Below are 26,685 nucleotides of genomic sequence, written 5' to 3' on the forward strand. Positions count from 1 at the left end.
CCGGCTGCCCAGAATATCCAGGCTTTGGAGTCACACAGATCACCAGGAATGCACTGACCACCTGCAGCTCCTGCAGTCTGGGCTGGAGTTGGGAAATGTCTCTGTGAGAACAAGCAGGATGAAACCTCAGGAGCCGAAGCCCCCTGGGGAGGATGAAAGTACATGGTGGCAGGAGAGGCAGTATAGCACCTGCTGTGGCTCATTGGTCTGTGGAGGAGAGAAGTGCCCTGGTGGGGCTGAGGGCCTGGTGCCCTGTCCACAAGCAGTGCCCAGCTCTCTGGTGGCAGAACCCAATGGGTTGGTGTGTGCAGAAAGTCTCTCCACAGCTAAAGAGCCCACCAACTTTCAGAGGTGCAAGGGAGGGAGAAAGAAACCACTCCACCCACCCTTCTCACAGGACTCCAAGCCTCTCAGGGGTTCATCTTTGCTGATATCTTGCTTCTTCTTGTTCTGCACTAAAACTTCTTTCTTTGAGGTTTCCTGAAGGTTCTGGCACCCTTCCTTGAGACTATGTTTGACCTATGTCTGTCTGTGTGTTCGTTTTTTCTCCCTCACCTAAAACTTCTTCCTACTGAGATGCTCTGGCAGCTGGTGTCTCTGGTCGGCCATCTGGCCAGAAGTCCACTCTTTATATTATTGATGTCACAAATTACACCTTTATATAATTATGTACCCATTAACATAGACTTATCATTATTTTTGTGCTTTGTCTTTTACATGCTATGAAAGAATAAAGACTGGAGCTAAAACTCAAAATTGCAATATACAGGTTATTTAGGCTTCTGTATGTATTTTTTTTTCTACCTAAGAACTCTATATTTTCATATTATTTCCACTCACTGCCTAGCAAGAAACAAAAGAGAAGAATCCCCCACTTCTCCCCATCATAGTACCATAATAATAATCGAATGCTATACAGCCCCTGCTTCCTGTCTAAAAATATTTCAAAAATTCTAGCTTTTTCTATTGGTAAAGTAACTTCACCAGCTATAAAATTTATTGATGAAATTTTCCCCTGATAATTTAATCGTTATGAATCTATTATGTTCCAGACAGCATCTACTGGTCTATTGCTTGACAAATATAATTTCTAGGCATGCGAGTATCTGCCTTTCAGGTTCTACTTTGATGTACATATTCTGAGAGAGTTGAGCTGTCAAGGAAATCTTGACATTTATTGGCAGCCACAAGAGTAGACCCTAATAGTGTGTTCCTGGGCTAAGCTGAATTCACTTTCTCCACCTGCCAAAAGTAGTCTGATCATAATCTGAACTTCCTAAGGTTCATATGCTCAGTTGAGGGCATTGTTTAATATTTAACAGTATTATACCAGCAAGATGATACTGTAGAGGAAATGTCAGCAATGCGCCATCATTTGTTGTTTTATTTGAATTGCAACATAGTGTGGCAGGTTGTTGATCACAGCTACCACGTATTCATTTTATCTCTCTTCAAGGTCTGCAACTCGGAAATTTTTCAGCGGAGGTCCTGGACATAAGAACATGTATTTCCAAGGGCCAGATGAGTAAGCTGAGAGTGCAAGGGTCTTGCCTATGGTCAAGTGAGTGAATGACAGATTTGCAGTGGGGCCCTGGAGTTTGAACTCCTGTGATGACTTCATTCCAACAATACTGTTCCAGTTGTCCTTTCATTTTTTTTCCTAACCTGATGTCTGGTCTGATCTGCCTATTCCCATCTTTGATTCTTAGCCTGCCTTCTGCAGCATCCCCTTCCTTAAGTCACACTGAGGATCAGAGACCCTCTGTGACCCTTGAGTGCATTCTTTCAATGAATGTTTACTCTCAATTTACAAAGCTGTTCTGGGAGAAGCTAATCAGGTCTGGGCCTTGTCCATTTGGCATCACTTTCTTATGACATCCATTTTCCACCTCTGATGGTGACCCTGCTTTAAAAGAGCTGATGCAGAAGGTCAAATTATACCCTCAGCTGACCTTGTAGAGCTCAATCTAGCTGCCACCTGCTCCTTCCAGCTGTGTCAGTCATCCCTCCAGACATGTCCCTCTGCTTGAACTCAACAATCCTGCATGTTTTCTCCCTGCAGGGATTTTGCCCCTAGGAGTGTGCTGGGCTCCATAGAGAGACCTGCAAGCTATTAAGAGTGGCTTAGAGAAGGCTCTGGAACAGGTGATAAATGCAGCATCATAGTAGGAGGTCAGGAGGGAAAGGCTGTGCCTAGAAAGACCTTAACTGTCATCCAGTTGGAGAAATTCCTATTCCTAAACTCTTTTTCCAGGCAGGTGCTTGCTCATGGAGAAATAAAACAGTCTTCCTCTATCAAGATTTCCAGTGCCTATGTATAAGTTCATTCTCCTGAGAGAACTGAGGTTATATACTCTAGGCAAAAAGGGACAAGGAAGAAGAAAATTGACATTAAGCTATGCATCCATTGTAGCACATGCTTGTGGTGCCCCCCACACATCCCTGCAGATGGTTTCCATGCTCAGGCCTTCCTATGCCTCAGTGAGTGAGGACACTCTCTGCCCACTGGCATGCGCTTGGCTCACTGAGGGACAGGCAGAAACAGCCACATAGTTAATGCCGAAAGAGCAATCCTTCACAAATGAAGAGTGAAAATTGGTGGGAAAACAGCCCAGCTTCCCTGCCCCTCAACCCAATTCCAAGGCATATTCCACATAGTCAATGCAAAGATCCCCAGTGGGAGGGCTCCAGCTGTCTGCAGCTGTGACCTGCTCATTAACATACACTTTCCTACCTTCCTTGAGTCACAGCCCCATCCTCTCAAAATGCTTCCTGAAATTCACTCCCAAATATCAATATATAGGATCCAAATCTTAATCTCAGGGTCTGCTTTTGGGGGAAACTCAAACTAAGAGCCCCATGATGTAACGGGGATTTTCCATTCACCATATGTGTTACTTTTCACACAAATCATGAAGTATGCACCAAATCCTTTGTCAGATGAAGATGCTGAGGTTCAAACAGGTTACACAGGCTCATTAGAATCACGTAGTAAATAAGGTTAGAGTCAGGATTTGAGATCATGCCTGTGTGGCTCTTAAACCTGTCTGATTTCCACCATTTCAGGTTGCTTCAGATAAAACCCATATTTGGGGCTCACCACACTTGCCCTGTGGGTCAAGTCTTCCTCCTCATCGATGTGGGACCTTGGGCAGACCCCTTGCTTGTGTTTGGTCTGAATCTCATTTGCATCCCATCTGGGCATTTTTGCACAAGCTATTCACTTAGCCTAGAATGTTCTCCCTCAGTTTCTCTGTGTGTCAAGTGTCCCCAGCATTACCCTCAGGTTCAATGACACTCTAGAAGGAATTACAGAACTCAGGAAAGCTGCTATATCCATGGTTATGGATTACTAGAGCAAAAGGATACACAGTAAAATCAGCAAAGGTAAATGGCATGTAGGATGTAAGCTTTCTGTTTTCCCTCTCATACTGGAGTTTTATGACAACACTTAATTCTCCAGGGACTAATGTGTGACAACATATATATGTGTTGCCAACCAGAAAAGCTCAGCTGAACCTTGACATCCATGTTTCACATAGGGGTCAGTCAGGTATGCCTTGGGCACACCTGTGACTGACCTTAGTTATTCAGTTTCCTGCCCCTACAGAGGTTATAGTAATACAGTGTGACCCAAGACATCCAACCTAAATCATATTGTTATCAAGAAACTATCTGGCAGGAAGTTCCAAGGGCTTAAAGGTTGTCTTCCTGGAGGTGGTCAAGGGCAAGTTCTTTTTCAGGAATGTGCAGAGTTTGTACAGGCCAGGACTGCTGCATTGATCCTTTGCTGTTCACTCTCCTAGCGCCTTCTTATCATTCAATATTCAGTACAACATGACCTACTCAGAAAGGCCTTTGTCGACCAACTAACCTGAAGTGCTCTCCATCACTTTCAGTCACTTTCCTTTGGTTTAGTTTGATCATCGTTTTTCTGACCACTATATATTTCCCAGTTTGTTTATCATCTACCTCTACCTCCCAGAATGTAATCTCTTTGAGAGAGAAATGGTTGACTGTATTTTACCCAAATGCCAAAACAGAGAATTCAAAGAAAAAGCATTTCTTTTTTTTTTTTTTTGAGACAGAGTCTCGCTCTGTTGCCCGGGCTAGAGTGAGTGCCGTGGCGTCAGCCTAGCTCACAGCAACCTCAAACTCCTGGGCTTAAGCGATCCTCCTGCCTCAGCCTCCCAAGTAGCTAGGACTACAGGCATGTGCCACCATGCCCGGCTAATTTTTTCTATGTATATTTTTAGTTGTCCATATAATTTCTTTCTATTTTTAGTAGAGACGGGGTCTCACTCTTGCTCAGGCTGGTCTCGAACTCCTGACCTTGAGCAATCCACCCGCCTCGGCCTCCCAGAGAGCTAGGATTACAGGCGTGAGCCACCACACCCGGCCGAAAAAGCATTTCTTTAAAAAAAAAAAAAAAGGGTTCATAAGCACTTTTTTTAATTTCAGCATATTATGGTGGTACAAATGTTTAGGTTACATATATTGTCTTTGCCCCAGCTGAGTCAAAGCATAAGCACTTTTTGATGAAGGGATCTGGACCATGAAATTTTTTAAGTTAATTAATATTTTAAATAGATTTTGAGTTTAAAAGCAAAGACTATGTTTCTTAGGATTATTCTAGCTGAAAGTTCTCAAGGCAGGGTTGAGTAAGAGCAGGTAGTTAAGAGAAGCTTGCTGAATGCATGGCTTCTTCCTTTCTCTAATGCTCCACCCTCTCATGCTCTCCAGGGAATTTTCCTTCCCCTGCCTTCCCTCTTTTTTGATTGTTTTGCTTATGTGACTTGTGAATCATACTGTTTTCCTAACCTGCACTTGCTCCTGGGTTTTTTTTTTTTTAATCTCTTTTTCATAAGCTTGCTCTTCCTGAGACGACAAGCAAGACACTCCCATAACATCTATGGCTCTCTGGTGACTTAACTGTACCAGGAAATTCATATAACACTTTGTGGCAAATGTCCATCTGGAATGGCTACATTTGAAGTGCTCAATAGCTAGTGGCCACAGTTTGAACAGAGCAGGTCTAGATTTACCTGGGCAAGGAAAGGAAGTTTGAATGAGAGTCTAGAATAGGCTCAGGAAAGGACAGCCCATGATCAAGGAGTCTAAAGGCTATGGACTTCATTTCAACAGGTTTTTTGGCAACAATTGAAAGTGAATAGAGGACACAAACTTGTGTGTGTATTTTTGTACACAAAAAAATTGCAAATATTCCCCAAAGAACATCTTGATAAAGATAGCCATGGGGTCTGGAGCAACTGTGGAGTTCAATGACCTGAGTCTTAATCACACTCCAAATGGATTAGCTCTGGGACAAGGGAAGTTCCTTCACCCCTCTAGGATTTAGTTTCCTCATCTGTAAAATAAAGATCATTAATATGGACCTCATAGAATCATTTGTAGATTCAATAAATGAAATACAGAAGACATTCTGAATAATGCCTACTGTGTAGGACATGCTGGCCAAGTCTTGTTTGGTTCCTGCTGAATTATTCCTGCATTCCCAGGGAGGGTTACTGGAGTGGCTTTCCACATAGGAAGGTTAGATCGGCTATGGGCCTGGTGGCTCTGTGCCTAAATGCTCCAAACTTTTCACCTTCTGTTAGGCTGCCCTCCTGTAGGAGTGACAGGTGCTGAATCAGCAGACAATTATCCATTTCTTGCAGAGACATGAGAACTGGAGGAAGCTGAACAGCCCACTCCTTCAGAGAGAAGAGAGGAAACACCCTTGCAGAACAGGCCAGGCTGGGGATCAGCTACTCTGAGAAGCAATAGAGCCTGTGAAAGGAGACTGGAGCCACCCGGACTATCATGCATATGTCCCATAGCATTCCAAGTCTTTGATTAATTCCACCAGCAACTGTTGAACCCTTGTGTGCCAGGCACTGTCTCTGTGTTAAGGATATGGAGGTAACCTAGACAGTTAGGGATTCCTGCCCTCGAGGGGCTCACATCATAGTGTGGAGAGAAACATCCAACAGGAAGGCAGAGGAATCCAGCAATCACATATTGTTTAAGTGCCAAGAAGGAAATGAATGTGGTGCAGACATCCAAAGTAATAGGGGGATCTGGTTACCCCGAGGATAAAGGAAGGCCTCTCTGAGGAGTTGGTATTTTAAGCAGAGACATGAAGAATTAGTGCTTGTGTCATGACAGCCAGAAGAGCCTCCCAGTTGGCAGCAAGAACAAGTGCAAAGGCCCTGTGGTAGGGAAGGGCTTGACTCTGATGAATGACAGGAGGCCCATGTGGCTTGAAGGTGGTGAGTTAGGTGAGGTAGTGAAAGGAGAAGAGACTGGGGGTGGGTAGGAATCTCAGGGCCAATGCAGGAGTCTGACATTTATTAAGTACCTCGGGAACCCACTAGAAGGTCTTTAGATTGACTGGGAGGGGGCAAGAGTGGAAGTGGGAGGTGGGGTGCACACCATCCTGCGCATTTGGGTAAAAGATGATAGTACTTGGGCCAGGGTGATGCCCACGGAGGTGGTGAGGGTCTGACCAGGGCAGGGGTAGGGGGGACTGAGGAGAGGGTGCTATTTGAAAGGCATTTAAACTGTTAAAAATATTGCTGACTGCTTCTTCCAAAATTTTATAATGACAATTTTCAAATAGAGAAAATGTGAACAGGGCAGTGGAAAGAATTGTTAACAGCCATAGAGCCGCCACCTAGCATTTTGCTTTCTTTGCTTTGTCATCCATCTCTCCACCGCTCTATCCATCACCAGTCCATACTATGTATTTCAGTACAAGTGACAGGATGAGGACTCCTGACTGAGAAACACTGCATGTCCTGGGTGCACACACGTTCTGACCTGCACAAACCCTGGTGTGTAAACAAAGGTAAACTATGGAATCCCTCCGTATTTAAAATTTTGAAATTTAGTTCAGCAAAGATTTTTTTTGCATTAATATGGATATTTTTACAATATTGCATTTGAATATAATTGATCTTGATTACTGAAATGTTTGGTGACTTTGTGCTCAAGTGGGATAACTCACTCTGCTCAGCTGAAATCTCAATGCGTTTTATAAATACACTGTGTGTGTGCAGAAGGAATGAGCTTTCCCTCCTCCTTCTATGACTCCTTCGGGATTTGTCTTTTTCCTGCCTACAGAGTGCTCAATTCGGGGAAATGTGTACACTTTCTTCCCCAGATGAGGGGCAGGAAAGTGGAAGGATTTTTAACAGGTGGGAGCTTCCAGACCCTGAAGGGGTGGAAAAAGGTGGGGTGGGTGGTCTCACTCAACACCTGCATCCACACAGCTGGGCAGACACAGCCAGCCCCAATTAGATCCAGAACATTAAGTCCCAGAACATCTATGACATCTGTGGCTCTTCACATAGAAGTCAGTGTGAGAGCTCTTTAAACATGGGTGATGAGAAGGAAAGAGTTCAACAGTCCACCCTCAGCAGAGTCCCAACCTGTTAATCAGTAAAACTTGAACTCACATCTCCCTTTCTTGATAAAGGAAAGCATACAATGTACTTTGGGGTTACTCTATAACTCTTGTCCTCTCTCAGCCATGAATTGAACTTTATTCATATTCGGCCACCATGTATGGTAGGACAGCCAAGGGTCAGGTACCAGGCTTGCCCATGTGCCCTGTTCCCTCCAGCCAGGGCCAAAACCACCCAGACACACTGATCTACATCTGAAGCTCCCTGGAGACCACAGGCCAGGGTCTGGCTGGTCTGGGCTCCTGTCGAAGGGAAACATATGATCATTAACACTCATTTTACATATTAGGCAACTGAGGCTGAGGGACCTTAAATAGCTCACACAGGGCCTGCATATCAGTTATGTTCTCAGGATCCCTACCTGCCAGCTCTCCACAGAGCAGGCAGAAGAGCTGTCCCTGGAGTCCAGAGAAAGCCCACAGGCCACCTGGTTCAAGTCCACACCACACCCTTTTCTGCCACCCTCTGTTTCTGACCTATTTTCACAGATGTTTACCAAGTCAAAATTACGGAAATTTTTCCCACTTTACATCTACCAGGATTGTGTATGGAAAAAAAAAAAAAAAAGAAAATAACAAGTGTTGAAAAACATGTGCAGAAATTGAAATCTTCACATACTGCTAGTGAGGATATAATATGGTACAGCCACCATGAAAAACAGTTTGAGGGTTGCGAAAATGTTAAATATTAAATTACCATTTTACCCAGCAATTCCACTCCTAACTATATACCTAAAAGAATTGAAAACAGTTACTTAAATAAACACATGTGCTCAGATGTTCGTAACAGCACAATTCACAATAAGCAAAAGGCATAAGCAGCAACGAAAATGCCCATCAACAGATGGGTGGGTAAACACACTGTGGTCTATGGATACAATGAAATATTATTTGGCCATAAAAGGGATGAAGTACTGACACATGATACAAAATGGATGAACCCTGAAAGCATTATGCTTAGTGAAAGAAGCCAAACACTAAAGTCTATTGTATGTATTATGTGAAATATCCATAATGGGTAAAGCCACTGAGACAGAGCACACAGTGGTGGTTGTCAGGGGCTGGGTATAGGGGAGAGTGGGAAGAAACTTCTCAATGGGTGCAAGTTTTAATTTTGGAGCAATGGAAGGTTTTGGATCTGGAGAGAGGCAATGACTACACAGCACTGCAAATGTACTAAATCCCACAGATTTGTCCTCTTTAATGTGGTTAATGTTATATAAATCTTATCTCTATGCATTTTGTAGAATCTCAGAAATATTTGCTCAAAGCAAGAGACATGTCATCATGAGTCCTGCTAAGCCCAGTCACTTTATCAAGGGCTCTGCCCAGCCTCAAGCCTCCTGCTAACCCTAGAAGTGCAAGGTCCATAGCGAGGCCTGTAACTGGATTACTTCCTAATAGAGAGTAATTAAAACTGGCTCAGTTCAGACACTATACGTTGCAACCAAGAAATGACATATTGAACAATGATAGTGATGATTAAGCTGGGCCGTTCTCACAGCCTGAAATACTTCTCTCCTTCCCTTCTGTCCAGTCACTCCTCTGTCCATGGCTCTGTAAGCCAAGTGTCACTCATTTGTAAAGCCCCACCCCACCCCAGGAAGCTCCACATCCCCTTATCTCTGCCTTCCCTAACTCCACCGGCCTTTGCAGTCATCTCTTTGCAGTAGAGGACCCCACCTAGGGTCTCAGGTTATGACTCCCTCTTTGACAGTCTTGTTCACTCTTTGCTTTGTTTTCCCCGTGCGATGTATCATAGCACTGGGCACAGGGAAAAATGAATGCAGACTTCAGGGAGGGCTCCATGGTTCCGGGGCTAACCATGATCAGATTAGGGCATTTGGTCCTGAAGGACAGATGTGGGCTGAACTTGGCTGGGCTGGAACCCTTGAGAAAGTCATGGGGATTGGCAGTCACCATAATGACAGGTCTTCTTGGGGTCCTCTTGAAATTGCATTCAAAAATGCTGGGTGCTTGTTTATTTCCTGATGAAAGGGTTTATTACTTTCATCTGATCCTCAAAAGACTCCATGACCCAACTACAGGTCAAAAACTACAGCTTTTGGAGGTTATCACAGCTGAACGAACCCTCTGGTGTTTTCCTTTCTCCCTGAAATCAGACGAGTTCAAGAAGCCTCACAAGGAGGAAATCTCTAATTTTTTCAGTGATTATTAAACCTTGTCCTCTGTTCACCTGGGGCGAATCACAACCTAGATTCGTGACAAAAGCAATTAATGACGTTTTTGTAATTGACAGCAAAAAGTTAATTGATGGAATTTTATTCATTTAAAAAAGTTACTATTTTTGAAAAGGTTATATTGACACATGGTGGACATTAAAAAGGTATAGAATGCTGGGCACAGTCGCTCATGTTTGTAATCCCAGCTGAGGCAGAAAGGTTGCTTGAGGCCAGGAGTTTGAGACCAGCCTGAGCAACATAGCAAGACCCTATCTTTACAAAAAGTACAAAAACTACCCAGCTATGATGGTTCCCACCTCTAATCCTAGCTATTAGGGAGGCTGAGGCAGGATGATGGTTTGAGCCCAGGAGTTTGAGGTTGCAATGAGCTATAATGATGGCACTGCACTCCAGCCCAGGCAACAGAGTGAGATCCTGTCTCAAAAAAAAAAAAGGTATAAAGGACAATGATTTAAAACTATTAAGGATGAATTTTTAATTCTTTTGACACATTTACCAGATTAAGAAAATGTCCTGTTATTAGTAATTTAAGATTTTTTTTATATCAATAATGGGAGATGAATATTAACAAATGTTTTCTCTAAAAGTATTGAGAGGCTCAGATTACCTTTCCCCTTTAATCTGCTAATGAGATCATTGTTATTTACACTTTTTCTCTGTTATCTACACTACAGTCCCAGGGTAATATTCTACTTGGTCATGGCATATCATCTTTTGATTATGGCTGTATTTGGTTTGCTACTCTTTTGTTTAGGATCTAAAGAACAGCCTGGGCAGATACAAGGAGACACAGACATGTCACATTTGGGGACCTTAGGGAGTAGTCAATGATACAATTTGCTTAAAACATTATGCACATGTGAAGTACTAGACTGAACCAAGACTGAAGTAGCTAGGTGAGATCAGACGAAGAGAGTCTTGTTCTGCTACCCAGAGGTGTTTACATATAATTCCACGGGTGATAGGAGCAGTTGGAGGAATTTCCACAAAGCAGAAATGTTATAATATCCACGTTTTCTGAGCCTTTGGTGGCTGAGAACTGCATTCCCTGGAAAAGTTCTGCCCACGTTCAGGCAAAACAAGTTAGGATGTTGCTGCAACAATGAGAATGAGATGGTGCAGGCTTTGTTGTCCTTTTGTAACACACTCATCTCAACACACTCATCCTCGTGTTTTCCTACATTAATTTCCTGTTTCATGAATTTCCTTCCATGTGGTCTTCTAAAGTTTGACTGACACTTTCTGACTTCTCTTTTGGTGAGAGGTTTCAAGATCTTTTACTTTCTCCTTTCTGAGAATCCTGAATGATTTTGATTGCAACATGTCAGAACTATGCAACACCCCACCTTCTGCTGAAACCATGAGTTCAGCACGATTATGTAACATGTACAAGAATGTGCATGTCATTTTTGTAGTCACAACCAGTTCTGTAGCATTTCTAAATACATTGGCAATGTGCTGGGAGGGGTGGAGGAAATATTTACATTACGGGAGGCTGACACAACCTGCCAAGTTGTTCCAGGAGGCACCTTGACATCCTAGCAAGCCTGCCACTGGCACAATCTGGAAACATAAGCTCTGCCTCCCTGCCCTGGCTTCATGGTTTAATCATATGAGCTAGTCTCATCCCCATGTGTCTGCTTCCACATCTACAAATTGGGATTTAAAATCATCCCAGCACGACATATCTCACAGAGTTGTCATGAGGATCTATGAAGAGACATGGAAAGGACTTTAGGAACTGGGAAGTGCCATGGAGATGTTAGTGGTTATTTTATTCATGAATTAGATGCTCTGGAATGGAATAGAAAGCGAGCAGTTGTGATGAAGTTCTCCTCCTCCTCCTCCTCCTGTTTTCTTTGTCATAAAGTTCAGTGAGGTGCTTGTACTCCAGGGCCCAGAGAGCAGAAAAAACATCCCCTGCCTCACCCAAGCACTCATCAGTAGGTTTTCTAGGGGGCCTGACTATGTCCCTGAGCAGGGGGCAGAGCTCTCAGCATTCCCTATTGAGGAGGCCTGGGCTGCAGTGCTGCACCCCCAGGAGTTCTGTGTGGCCCTGGCCAAGGCTAAGCCTGTGCCGAAGAGTAAGACCTTGGGCTCTAAAGTTAGAGGATCTAAACTTGCATCCTGGCTCTGCTAGTAATTAGAGATGGAACCCTGGATGTCAGTTAACCTCTCTGTGGTTTAGTTTCCTCATCTGTAAAATAGGGTTTGTAACAATATCAATGTCATAGGGTTGTTGGACAGACTGAGTAAGTTAATGCAGGGAAAACACTTAGAATGATATATATCAGCTATTGCTGACTGAGCTAAGGCCTATGTGTGAGCAAGTGTGAGGGTGTTAGTGGGAGTTTGTGTGTGAGAGTTTTTTTGGCAGTTCCAGTTGAAAAACCACTCCAGAATTTAGAACTACTGGCTTAAATGGGCAGCTGTCTTCTCCCAGGTCCATCCTATTCCATCTTTGTTTTCCTTCTTGACCAGAGGAGGTCTTGGTTTTAAACTGGGCTGGAAGATCTGGGGGACTCTGAATGATATAAAGAAGTGAAGAAGAATAAAGGGGATGGAAGTCTCAGAAAATCATATAGGGACACAGAGTCAAGAGAGGCGTGCAGTCCTGCAGTGGTCTTCTCATTGGGACAAGGAAGTCCTTGGTCCTCTTGGGTCAAGTCTGACCAGTTTTCCTCATGGGCAGATGAGGAAACAGGCCCAGGCAAGCCCACGTTCTCACACTTCCCATCCTCCACGTCCTGTTGATTCTGTTGTCTTTATATCTTTCAAAGGAGGATAGAGTTTAAGGAAAGAAAGAAAGATCACCTGCTTAGTGCTGCTGGAAGCTTATGTAAAAGATGCTTTTACTTCATATATTTTATCTCAACTTTTAATCCAATGTTTATTTGTGTTTATTTGTTAAGTTTGTCCTTCTCCTGTTACAGTATAAGCTGCAAAAGGGCAACGAATCTCACTGTTTGGTATTTAGTGCTTGACACGTGCCCTGAACACAGCAGACACACAGCCCAACCAACACACGATGATATTCAGGTGAGATGCTCACCTCCTGCAATGCCAAGAGAGAATGTCCATGGACCTGCCACTGTCCTCACCACCACCCCCAACCATCAGCACCATAAATGTTGGCTGCTTCTCTCCACGAGCCACCACAATTGAGATGCCACACATTTGGCCAAACCAAGTTTTGCTCTGCTGAGAAGAATGGGAAGTTGGGTACTGAGTTACAGGAAAATAATCTTACTTTCATTTATTTACACCCTCAAGATTGTGACCTTGAAATTTCAATCTATTACCAAATTGTTCCTGAACAATGTTGCCTCCCTATACAGCAAGCAATTCCTTAGTCAGTGAGAAGTCTGGATAGGCTTCCCAGAAGAGTAAGCACCTGGGCTAACAATATAAAAGAATAGAAATATCAGAGTGATGATGCTCCTGACATCACTAAGTCCCTGTGCACTGATACCGATAATCTGAGCCTAATGCTTCTCTGTATGTTGTTTGAGACTGAACTTTGATTCAATGATAACAACACCAAGAGAAAAGATAAGCCATTCGATGTTGATGAGGACACTGTGTTTCCCTGACATCTATAATTGCTGTCCCTTGGCTGTGTAGTAATTATTTTTTTATTTGTCTTTATTTTCAAACAGAATAATGTCTGGGTCTTAGCCACCTTTGTACCCTAATCACTTCAAGCAGAGATTTAAAAGTACATGACGAATGCTTTGATACAGGAGTGAGTACACCACAGACACAGGGTGGTTCGGGTGCTCTTCTGACACTCAATGTCTTTCTTCACTCATTCAACATGACTCTTACTATGCAAATCTCTTCATGTTAGAAGGTGTTACCTGCTCTAGAATTAAGTAGCATAAAGAATATGCCTCCTATTACTTACCCTTGCATAGCACCTCCATTGACATTGCTTGGGACACAGTGCCAGCTACATGTTAGTTCCAACCAATGACTAGTCTATAGTGTTGGTATAGATTCCATCCAATCAATTCTGTTCCTGAGGTTCACAGGACAAGTGAATGGTAATGCCAGGCTTGGTTACAAAATAGTCGTAGGTGAGTATATGTTTTGGAGGAAGATGAACAAATTAGTTTTTATAGCAGTTTTGTTCAAAAAGAATAAGAAAGGATTTAAGTTTAGATGAGCTAATTAAGTTGTTCATAGTTATCAAATGACACTATAACCTTTCCTAGTGTGAATGTATTCTGTGGACCTCTCTGATCAGAAGCATGAAGAGGGAGATACTCTAAACAATACCATTGCTATGGTTGGATTTTGAATCTTTCCTGCTCCCTGCTGGAATGAGGTAGGGTCTTTTGCTCTGGTAGACCCACAGGGGAGCTTCACTGGGAATAACCATGGAGATATGAATCAGAATCTAAAACAATTTGATTTTTCATTCCTGAGTCTCACTATGGCCCACAGTGAGCCTTATCAGGGAGTGGTAGGTGTTGCACACTGATGTACAAGACCAGCAGAGGACTTTTCGCCTCCCTTCATGTTAACTTTATATATAATGTTTTCTTGTGATAATACCTGCTGGGTAATCACTTGCAATCACTGAGCCTCAGTTTCTACATCTGTAAACCAGGTATAGTAGCATAATCCTATTTAACAGAGCCCACAGGAGTCACTAAAAAGAGACACAAATTGATCAGAATTCTCTGGACTTTTATCTTACTTGTCCTGGGGATTTTCTCCCAGCCTCCCATGTCTGTCACTTGTTGATATTCAAGCTTTACACCACTTCTTTCAATTACCTCTCTGTAGGGCTCTGTTAACCAGAGGTTCCAGAGGTATGCAATGTGCACACCACCATCCAAGAGCATTTATGAGTCTCTCTCCCTCCACTGGGAGGCTGCTCCCAAGGACAGGGACTGTGTGGCTTCCAACTCGTGCCTGGCACAAAACTGGTGCATGACATTTACTCTGTTTGCCTTGAATCAGTACATGGACAAATAGAAGAATTCTTCATAAACATTCCAGGGGCAGCTACAAATGGTAACAAGTGTTTCCCATTGAAACCCATTATCTAAAGATGAAAAACTATAATGATAGACATTTCAGGCTGTTCATCCAGCTTCCAGGAAAAGAAAAGGAGTCTGGGGAGATAGTTGTGACTTAATACATTTTATCAATCAGACATCCACCTACTTTGGCCAATGTCAAGCTGAGCTAGAGACTTACAGGCCAGAAGCATGGAAAGTGTTTGTGGGGGCTGAGTAAAACTTTTGTAGTAGAGCTGAGGGAGAGAAAGGATAACGAGCGAAGGAAGTGCACAAGCTCAGCTTAAATGTGAGATCATCTGCTGTGAACACCACTGCCCACATAGAAAGGCTCACATTGTCTTTCTGGAGTCCTTGATGCTCTGTGTGCGTGTAGCGACCTCTGCCCCATCATTGGTGGCTATGGTGATTGGGGCCCACCTGGACATATGGGCTGCCGTTCTCTTCCTCTTTCCTTTCACACTCATTGTTCCCTGATCTGCAGCCTTCCCTGAGAGACGTGGCCATTTTTTGTTCAAGAATATGTCTACCTTGCTGTCTCTGCAGGACCCCTATATATAGGTGATTAAGCAGCAGCAGGAATGGTACTGTTGGGTGCAGGTATCAGCTCCATCTTGTCTAGATCCTGTCCTTCCCCTAAGAGCCCTCTTTCCTACAGAACCACAGTTGATCAGCCAGGACATGCAGAGATGGTGGCTGAGGCACAGCCAAGTGCTTTTGCTGCATTAATAGTTGAGAAAGATGGTGGGTTTAAAACAATCACGGAGAAAAGACATACAGGGGCCCAGCCATCTCACCAGTTCAACTGCAATAGCATCTCTGGATGTGCACTGTGTGTGAAGCACTCTGTTAGGGTCTGGAGACATAGCCGTGAAAAATAACAGATTATGCCCTAACTGTTCCCTGGAAAAGCTCTCCAGCTGCTAAGGGTCATAGATACGGAAAGTCACAATGGTGGTAGAGAGTAGAGTGGACAATAGTAGAACTACATGAAGGAGATAGGAGTTGCCCAGGGGAGGAATTGGTTATAGCTGTGTGGGGAGGTTGGGGAGGGAAGACTCTAAGAGAAGGGTCTGTCTTCCTGGGTTTGCAAGACCAGTAGGGGTCTTCCAGGGTTCTCAGTGGCAGTGTAGGCAGAGGAAACTGCATGGGTAAAGATCTGTAGGTGTGGCTTCTTTGGATGGATTCCTCATATTTCAAAATGAGAGCAGCACTGGAAACAAGGGCAGATTAGAGGAGATTTAATGCCAATCCCTTTACTTGAGTTTATAATATGAACCCATAACTTTTGGACTTAGTGATAACACTGATTGAGTTTCTATGATTTCCTACAGAATATGAACTCTAGGAAGGTCAACGTGTGTGTGTATGCAATTCTTTGCCAACTGCCAAAGTGGACAGGGCTCGTCTGACTGCAGGTGGAGCACAGCTGGCCATGCTATTGGCCGCAGCTCTAGCCCTGCCTCCTTTCTCAGCACATAAACATTCCAGCGAGGCTCACTGAATCACCTCTGAGCTGGGAAGGAAAGCTCCACATCCAGAGACCACCAAAGGGCAGCACACAGCTGGGAGAACAACTCAGAGAGAGAACTGAAGAAGGAAAGTGGAGATGGACTTTATCCCAGACTTTGCCCTGGAAACCTGGGTTCTCCTGGCTACCAGCCTTGTGCTCCTTTATCTGTGAGTATTTGTCCAGGCTCCACTGTTATGTAACTTTAGACGTGGAGTACTATCTGGCCCCTCTTTCTCTTATCTGTTTTGAAGATGAAAGGAGATAATTGAGAGGAACTTGCTTAAATGTTGGAAGCTACAAAAACATACAAGTTGTTAATCTTATGTAGATCTGTGGAAGGAATAAATAAAACTCCCCCTACACCATCCATCTCCCAAGTTCTCTGTCTAGGAGTGTTCAGTGACAGCATTTTGTCCTGAGGCTGATTTCTGATTGACCATGATTTTGGACCTAGACTAATCAACCAGAATTCAGCAGAGACAGATTCCGAACAACTGGGCACTGTGTGCTTGGGATCCTCACCCCCTTCCCAAGCTCTGGGGATTGTAGGCACTGCAGGGTGTGGTCTGGTGATTGTCTATTTAACTTCCTCTCTGGGTTCTGTGTCTGAGGCAAGATATGTGTACAGGGATTGTTCTCTGTAAACCTGGGTGGCTCCTGCTCCCCGGCCTTCCACCCCAATCGTGATCTACATGGGCACCATGGGGTACCCCAGACTTCATGGGAGGCTTTCTCTAGCCTTCTACCTATTTTCTGTGCCACCCACAGAACTCTTCTTTCTCATATAATTCAACTCCTCCACTCAGTAATATGCACAATTATTTACCTCTCAATGGTGAATACTAATTTATTTATTTTTTTAAAGCATATAATGGCAGTACAAAAGTTTAGGTTACATATATTGCCCTTGCCCCCAGCCCACCAAATCAGAGCTTCAAGCGTGTCTATCCCCTAGACAGTGTCCATCACACTCATTATGTATGTATACACTCATCCCCTCCCCCGCCACATCTGTCTGACACCCAATTAATGTTATTCCTAAATGTGCTCTTAGGTGATGATCAGTAAAACCAATTTGATGGTGAGTACATGCAGTATATATTTTTCCATTCTTGGGATACTTCACTTAGTAGAATGGGTTCCAGCTCTATCCAGGTAAATACAAGAGGTGCTATATCACCATTGGTTCTTATGGCTGAGTAGTACTCCATGGTATACATATACCACATTTTATTGATCCACTTATGTATTGTTGGGCACTTGGGTTGTTTCCACATCTTTGCAATTGTGAATTGTGCTGCTATAAACATTCGAGTGCAGGTGTCTTTTTTATAGGATGTCTTTTGTTCTTGCAGGGAGTTAGCTACACTCCCTGCAAAGAGGTTTTTTCTTCCGATCAGGTCTCTCAGGCAGGGGTCATCGCAAAGGATGAAAAATATAGTAGGAAACAGAAATAAAAGATAAAGTAATGGCAATAATAATACACAGAGCCAAAGATATAGTTTATAAAGTAAAAGTTTATGAAAATAGATAAAGGAGGGTATCCGGATGGAAATATTTTACCCACATAAAATATCTATCCGACTGAAACTCCACACAGGTATTATATAGGGTACATACAGGCTTCCCCGTTGCCAAGGGCAACGGGATTTGCATATTAACAGGCAGTTTGCTTTAGGGTCAAAGTCTCCTAAAAGGCTACTACAGATCCTTTAACTCTAACTAGGGGATCAATGGGCTATAAAATCGTCTTGGGGCAAACTTCTAAGTTTTATGATAAGGCTATTACTTTAGCAACAAACAGAGACATCTTGGCTCTGGTGATTGTGTTCTTGGAGACAGAGATGATCCCAGAAGTCAACATGGGCTGTACTTTGTGTTAATTACTTTAACCGCATGGTTCCATCTGGGCCCGGCTTGGGCAATAGCATATCTATCTGATTAGCTCTCATCTCCGGGGGGTCTACCTGTCAGCAGCACCGGCAACCTTTGGTCCTAAGGGAGGCCTGCCTTGTCTTTCAAAACAGGTGAGAACCAAAGGCCCAGTTTACAGCTGTCTCCTTGGGGGATGCAGCTTCTACTGACCAGCAAGATGCCCTCCTGAGACAAGGCAGCTTTTGAACTAACACATTTATTTTTTCCTTAAGGCAAAGCCTTATTTGACTTCTGAAATCAAATCTTGTCTCCAGAAATACAGGGGGCAACTCTACAATTCAGCATTCTTAGGCCCAACATGTTCTTTTGGGTAGATGCCCAATAATGGGATTGCTGGATCAAATGGTAGGTCTACTTGTATCTGTTTAAGGCACTTTCACATTGCTTTCCACAGAGGTTGCACTAGTTTGCAGTCCCACCGCCCATAACAGTCAAACTGAGAACCAAATCAAAGACTCAATACCCTTCACAATAGCAACGAAGAAAATAAAGTACCTAGGAATATATTTAACTAAGGAGGTAAAAGACCTCTACAAGGAGAACTATGAAACACTGAGGAAAGAGGTAGCAGAGCATGGAAACAAGTGGAAAACCATACCATGCTCTTGGATCGGAAGAATCAACATTGTTAAAATGTCTATACTACCCAAAGTGATCTACATTGAATATGATCTACATATTCAATGTAATCCCCAACATCCTTTGTCACAGATATAGAAAAAATAATTTTGCGTTTCGTATGGAACCAGAGAAGACCCCGTTTAGCTGTTGTAGGGTGGAAGCGCACAAATCAGACACAAAAGGATCAAAAGTCTAATTAGAGTCTTTATTAGCCGGCCGGCGACCACCTCTGCTCGGAGAGAGTGGCCCCGTCCTGCAATTGTACAGGAATTTTATACCCCTCCGGAGAAGGGCTACGTGCCTGCACACATGTACAGGAAGAACAAAGAGAACAAAGACAGGATAATCATTAATAGTTCAAGGTTTCACTGCCTAGGGGCCTAGTGATCTCACAGACTTCTTGGCGACATAAGCAGATAGCATCCGTTAGAATTTCCTAAGATTCCTTAGCAATTTAACCCTATGTAGTCATTTTTTAAGGAAAGATTTTTCTAAGACCATCACATTCCCCACTGGTTTTCTAGGAAATATCAAATCCTTGATAGTCATCATAGGTCATCATCACAAATATGGTGGTAGTGAGTACGCAACACCATCAGTTTCACCCCTTGTATGTGCCTTTGAACATAATTTGTTAAACAATTAAGTATGCATGGACCAATCAGTATTATTAATAAAAGTAACAGTAATGGTCCGGCTATAGCTGACAACAAGGTGGTGAGCCATGGGGACCAGGTGAACAAGTTTTGATACCAGTTATTTCCAGCATTAATTTGTTCTTCTCTTTCCCGTATTCTATTTCTTACTTGGGAAAGACTATTCTGAATAATTCCAGAATGATTGGCATAGAAGCAGCAAGTTTCTCCCAGGGCTACACATAATCCACCTTGTTTCAGGAATAATAAATCTAACCCTCTTCTGTTTTGCAAGACTACTTCGGCCAGTGAATCAACTGATTGTTCTAAATAACTAATGGATTTTTCCAAGTCACTTAAATCTAAATCTACCTGGTGACTCAGGATTTTAAAATTTTGATTTTCAGTTATTAAGGCCGCAGTACTTACAGCAGCCGAACCTGCAATGCCTAGTCCAATTAATAACGGTACCAAAACTGGAATGGCTCGTTTTAGCCGCCAAGGGATGGAAGCTTGAAGATGTTCTCGTCCGCCTTCTCCTGAATAAAAGTAGACTTGAGGCACGATATGAGATAGAATACACAAATCCTGCTTTTGTATAATTATCGAGGGTCTGACACAAGGGGTGATACCTGTAGTACACGCAAACCACGTGCCATTTGGGGCCACCAAGAGTGTTTTAGGTTCGGGATCTGTCAAATTATTCAATTGAATAGTAATATTACATGACGCCATATAGGGAGACTGGGATAAAGTGAACCCCACAGGGTAAATACAAGTTCCTTGTCCCTGTAGGTCTTCTAAAGTCAGCTTGGGCCTTTGACCCCATTTACATAAATGTTGCTTATATATTTCTTCAGCAGTCAAGTTTCTTATATTATTTTCATTTTGACCTAAGGGTCGGATGGCTCCAATCCCTACATAATAAGGAGGTTCTGGATTAAGGCAGAGCCAACAATCTCGAGTTATATTAGGCTTTGTTTGGTTAACAAACTTATACACTGAACTTAACAAATTTAACACAGGCTTTCGGCGTGGCTCTGGCAACAAGTCCTTTTCTGGTGTTGTGGGCTCTAGGATTGCTTGTGCCGGTAATTCAGGTCCTAAATAAGTCTCACGGTTTGGGCCTATAGGATTAAATTGACGAACAGGGGTAAATCTCTGAATAGTGAATGAGACTTCTGGCCCCTTCTTTCCCCCTCCTCCGTACAGGTGAAATTCCCAGGTCTTCCCTGTGGCCCAAGTCTGATCCTGGCCCCGTTTAATACTTATAGTTACGGGGTTACAGGTATTTGAAGAAACACACTTAAAAGCTTCTTTTGTCAATATAATATCAGGGTCATTGTTTATCCAACTAGCTATGGTTTCACAGCCCCACTTTATACAGTATTGTCCATTTGCATGACAATGCGAGGGGCCTGTAGTAGGGCAACCATAATACCTAATGCGTTGCATGTTTCCTTCTATGTTAATATTGCCACATCCATAGGCCCCGAACCTCCCTTCAGGTAATAACCCCATCACAGGCTCAGTGTTACCTAAAAGTTGACATAAATCAAAATATAGCAAGGGAGAAAAGACCGTAACATTTTGAGTTATCACTGTCCCATCGACTGTGCGCGTGAGCACCCAAGTGTAATTTAAAGGCTGGTGGGGGCTCGTCGCCACCATCCCCATCAAGATGCTCCAGAGGAATGTCTTAAAAGTCTTATCTTTAGTGGATCTTCGGTGGGCCGAGCCGCCCATCGTTCTTCTTGGACTGGAGTCGCCTTCTTGATCTGGGTATGGTGAATCCAGTGGCGTTTTCCTGCCACCTTTACAGCCGTAGGGGTGGTGAGAATCACCGGTAAAGGTCCAGTCCACCTTGGTTCTAAAGTAGCGGGCTGGAGTTTCTTTATCCAAACAAGGTCACCGGGCTGTACCTGGAGAGAAACTTTATCAGAAGGAGAATTAGCAAGACTAGAGTGTGCAGCCCTGACTAAGTTGTGGATCTTCCGGGTGCTCAGCTGTAAGGCTTGCAGGGATTTAAGAAGAGTGTGGTCACTTAATTCAGCTAGTTTCTCTTCTCCCACTTTAGGAACCAGTGGGGGTGGACGGCCAAACATTATTTCATATGGTGTTATACCTCTGACATATGGAGTACACCTAGTTCTTAATAGTGCAAAAGGAAGGAGGCTCACCCAGTCTTCGCCCGTCTCCGCTCTCAGCTTACATAATATTTCCTTCAATGTTCTATTCATCCTTTCTACCTGACCTGAACTTTGCGGTCTATAAATACAATGTAACTTCCATTTAATTTGTAATGCCTGAGCTAATAATTGAGTAGTTTTGGCAATGAATGCCGGGCCATTGTCGGACCCCAAGGCTAAAGGAAGGCCGAATCTAGGTACAATTTCCATTACTAACTTCTTTACTACTACCTGTGCTGTTTCTGATTTCGTGGGAAATGCTTCTACCCATCCTGAGAAAGTGTCCACGAATACCAACAGGTAGCGGTATCCATACTTGCCTGGCTTGATTTCCGTGAAGTCAGTTTCCCATTGCTCCCCAGGGGCTTGTCCTCGCAACCGGACTCCGGGGAGGGGGTTCAATCTTTTACCTGGATTAACTTGCGCACATGTCAGGCATCCGGCCGTAATCTGTTGGGTCATCTGATGCAAATTAGGTATATAATAGTCTCGTTGAAGCAGTTCTGCCACCTTCGTGCTTCCTAGGTGCGTACTTTGATGTATTTGTTCAATTAACCGGCGACCCAGGTGCTGTGGGACTAAGATCCTGCCACTTGGAAGGACTTTCCAACCTCCCGGATCGGTGGTTGCTCTTAGAGTCCTTCCCAGTTCCAATTCTCCCTCTGAATAAACCGGCGAGGGCGGCAAGAGTCGCTCAGGCAGAACAGGCAAAATATGGAGAGGCCCCACTGGTTTTCGGGCAGCTTCCTTAGCAGTGACATCAGCAAACATGTTTCCCTTCGCTGTAGGGGTACTCTCATTCTGATGCCCCCGACAATGAATAATGGCCACTTTCTTCGGCAGCCATATAGCCTCTAAAAGAGCTAAAATCTCAGATTTATTCTTTATTTCTTTTCCACTTGAAGTTAAAAGGCCCCGTTCTTGGTAGAGTGCCCCATGAACATGTGCAGTAGCAAAAGCATACCTGCTGTCAGTATAAATATTAACAACTTTGTCTTTTCCCCACCTGAGGGCTTGAGTTAAGGCAACAAGTTCGGCCTTTTGAGCTGACGTTCCTGGGTTGAGGGCTTGTGCCCATATAACCCGGTCCTTAGTAACTACTGCCGCCCCTGCATACCTTATTCCTCCATCCACATAGCTGCTTCCATCCGTAAATAACTCTTCCTCAGGGTCCGGCCAAGGTTGGTCTGTAAGGTCAGGCCGCAGGCTTGTCAAAGATTCCAGTATCTCACAACAATCGTGCAAAGGTTCTGATGACTCTGTGTCCGGAAGTAGGGTAGCAGGGTTAAGGGAAGCAGTTTTCAAGAACCTAATTCTAGGCGGATCCAATAGCAACACTTGATATTGTGTTATTCTAGCATTTGACAGCCACTTATCAGGCGGGCTTTTTAGCAAGGTTTCTATTGAATGCGGGGCAATTACACATAAATCCTGTCCCAAAGTCAGCTTCAGGGCTTCCTTCACCAAGACAGCAGTTGCCGCAATGGCACGCACACACCCTGGCCATCCTGAGGCTACCGGGTCCAACCTTTTTGATAAATAGGCTACCGGCCTATTCCAAGGTCCTAACTCCTGTGTCAACACCCCCTTCGCTATTCCTCGTGCTTCAGCCACATATAACTTAAAAGGCTTAGTCACGTCAGGCAGGGTCAGTGCTGGGGCATTCACAAGTGCCCGCTTTAGGCTTTCAAAAGCTTCTGTTTCAGTTTCAGTCCATACTAGGGTTTCTCCTTTTCCCCCAGTACTTGCATATAATGGTTTTGCTATTTCAGCAAACTTAGGAATCCAAAGTCTACAATATCCTACTGCACCTAGGAACTCCCTCACTTGTTTCTTTGTTTGAGGTTGTGGAATTCTCAAAATTGCTTGAACTCTGTCTGTGGAGAGAGTTCTTTTTCCTCCCTTTAGTTCATAACCCAAATATATGGCTACTGGAGTACACAATTGAGCTTTCTGGGCAGAGACTCTATACCCTAACTGGGCCAATTCAAGCAATAAATCTTCAGTTGCCTTTTTGCATGTTACCTGGTCTTGTGCAGCCAAAAGGAGATCATCCACATATTGCAGCAGAGTCACCTGGGGATGGTTCTGTCGAAACTGAACCAAATCTTGACTCAATGCCTCATCAAACAGAGTGGGGGAATTCTTAAACCCCTGAGGCAATCGAGTCCAAGTCAACTGTCCCGAGTATTCTCCCTCTGGGTCAATCCATTCAAAAGCAAAAATGGGCTGACTTACCGCCGCCAATGGAAGTGAAAAGAAGGCATCTTTCAGGTCCAGCACAGTGTAGACTTGATGATTTGGAGGCAACATACTTAAAAGAGTATATGGATTAGGCACCGTTGGGTGGATAGTCTCAGTTCTTTTATTTACCTCCCTCAGGTCCTGTACCGGTCGATAATCATTCGTCCCCGGCTTCAGGACTGGGAGCAAAGGAGTATTCCAAGCAGACTGACAAGGCACCAGAATTCCTGCCTGTCTAAGTCTTGCTATGTGAATGGCAATTCCTTTTCTTGCCTTTAAACTAATAGGATACTGCCGTACACGTATCGGTGTGGCGGTACTAGTCAATTGCACAATAATGGGGGAGCGGTGGGAAGCTAGTCCGGGTGGATTAGTTTCTGCCCAGACACCAGGTATTTTACATTGTAACTCCTGTAGGTATCTATTCAATTTAACCTCTTCAGAAATTTCTTCAGTTAGCAAATATTCTTCTGATAAGGGGCACGTGAGGAGCATAGCAGAAGGGCCTTGATCGAACGAGAGTTCGGTCACGTCTCCCTGGAAGGTTATAGTGGCCCTTAATTTGTGTAACAGATCTCTGCCTAGAAGTGGATATGGGCATTCAGGAATGACCAAGAAAGAGTGGGTAATTGTCCCTTTTCCCAAGTTAGTTATTCGAGTCCTAGTCCATGGATATGATTTAGTTTTTCCTGTAGCCCCTTGTATGGAGGTTTTTACCTCCGATATGGGTCCTATTGCTTTCTGCAAAACAGAATGTGTAGCTCCAGTATCTACCAAGAAATTCACCGGGGTGCCCCCTACATTTAACGTGACCCTGGGCTCTCGGGGGCTCATAAAAATCGAGCCCGGGCCCCGTCACTCAGTCTCCTCTGCCAAAACTAAAGCCGGTTGGTCCCCTTTCTTTTGCTGGAGGAGCGGACAGTCCTTCTTCCAATGTCCGTATTCTTTACAATAGGCACATTGGTTTGGTCCTAAATCACTGCGACCCTTCTTGGGATGTCTTCCTTTCTTAGTCTTATTCATGTCTGCACACAGATTCTGAGAATTCCCCATAGCAGCTACTAAGATCTTAGCCATTCTCTTTGATTGCACAACCTCTGATCCTTCTCGGTTGTTGTAAATCTTCTGAGCAATTTCCACTAACTCAGACAGCAGTTTCCCCTCAAACCCTTCTAATCTTTGTAACTTTCTTCTAATATCAGGGGCCGACTGCGTGGCAAAGGCAATATTAATAGCCCGCCTATTTTCGGGTGCCTCAGGATCAATTGGGGTATAAAGGCGATAAGCCTCAAAGAGGCGCTCTAAAAATGCCGCCGGGGCCTCATTTTGTCCCTGAACTGTCTCACTCACCTTAGACAAATTAGTCGGCTTCTTGGCGGCAGCCCGTATACCCCGGAGCAGAGTCTGGCGATACTGATCGAGAGCCCCCTTACCTTCATTATCGTTCGGATCCCAATTAGGGCGCAGGGAAGGGAAAACGCGTTCGATCCGGACAGGATCAGTTGTCGGCTGCCCGTCCGGACCCGGAATTGCCTTAGTAGCCTCTCTTCGGATTCTTTCTCGCTCCTCGGAGGTAAAGAGCACCTGTAAAAGCTGTTGGCAATCATCCCAGGTGGGCTGATGAGTGAAAAAGATAGTTTCCAGCAGAGATATCAATCCCTGGGGCTTCTCAGAAAAAGAAGGGTTTTGATTCTTCCAATTATACAGGTCACTGGTGGAAAAAGGGACATATACCATAAAAGGAGGATGGTCAATCCCTGGACTCATAGGTGCTTGTCGTAGCGGAAGGATAGGGACCTCAGGTATGTGACCACCAGGTGGTGGTTGATATTGGGAACCACTACGAGTATGTGAGGGACTCGCTAGATCAAGTGGGCTCTGAACTCCGACCTCCGATTGCCCCGATTCCCGGGAGTGGGTTGTAACGTAAGGAGGGGGTTCTTCCAAAAGGGGATCTTCCCCTTGTCCCGGCAGTACCGGATATAACTTACGGCCTGCTTGTCCCTCTCCCTGCCCTCCTGCAACCTTTGACACCATGACTGCTTTCGGCGGAGAATCCGCCTTTTTGCAACGGCACAACCACCGAGGATTATCTGCCAAGATATCATTCCAAATTTGAATATAGGGAATTTGATCAGGATGTCCCGGGTTCCCATAAACCACCGTCTGCACCCGGGCAGCTAAAGATCTTTGATAGCTACCCTCCGGTGGCCATCCAACCCCGAAAGTTGGCCATTCTTGTTCACAGAACTTCTGTAAGTCAAAGGAATTTACAGTGAAACCATGTGGCCGTGCTCTCTGTTGGAAGTCTGTAAAATTCTTTATAAAACACTCAAGAGGAGAGTAATTAGTGCAATCAGTCGATCTCGAGGCGGCCTGTCCCATCTTTTTCAATCTGTCCAAAAAGAAACACAAGATTATTTATGTAAAACTTAAGACCAAATTATTATTATTACAGAATCTCGTTTAAAAATGATAAACACATAACAGACAAGACGTTATACACAAAACCAAACAAGAGACCTAGCTCACAAGCGACGTCTCGCCTTTAGAGCTTCAAACCAGGGGAGTCAGCTGCGTCCAGCCTCCCTCAGGCAATCAAAGAGGGCCCACAAAACGAAACAGAACAACTCACCGGTGCAAACAAACAGAAGACTCCTAAATTTCACAAAATTTTAGGGTGGTTGAGCCTTCCCGGGGCTGGGTACTAGTTCCCAGGAGCTCCCCCCGGCGAAGAACTCAGCCTGTGCTTCCACACCCTGGCTCCCGCAAATCTCGCTGGGGCCTCCAAATGTTGTAGGGTGGAAGCGCACAAATCAGACACAAAAGGATCAAAAGTCTAATTA

General features: G+C 44.1%; 1 protein-coding gene across 3 annotated transcripts in view; it reads left to right on the forward strand.

Moving 5' to 3' along the window:
- The first annotated feature begins 16,206 nt into the window (after nt 1-16,206).
- LOC138394484 (cytochrome P450 3A8-like) overlaps nt 16,207-26,685 on the forward strand; it is a 36,785-nt gene continuing 26,306 nt past the window's right edge. For all 3 annotated transcript variants that reach the window (XM_069486494.1, XM_069486496.1, XM_069486495.1), the window contains exon 1: nt 16,207-16,382. In XM_069486494.1, the coding sequence (XP_069342595.1) occupies nt 16,312-16,382 (71 nt within the window). In that variant the 5' untranslated portion in view covers nt 16,207-16,311. The remainder of the gene's footprint in view (nt 16,383-26,685) is intronic.

Source organism: Eulemur rufifrons, chromosome 14, assembly GCF_041146395.1.
Source record: "Eulemur rufifrons isolate Redbay chromosome 14, OSU_ERuf_1, whole genome shotgun sequence".
Lineage (NCBI taxonomy): Eukaryota > Metazoa > Chordata > Mammalia > Primates > Lemuridae > Eulemur > Eulemur rufifrons.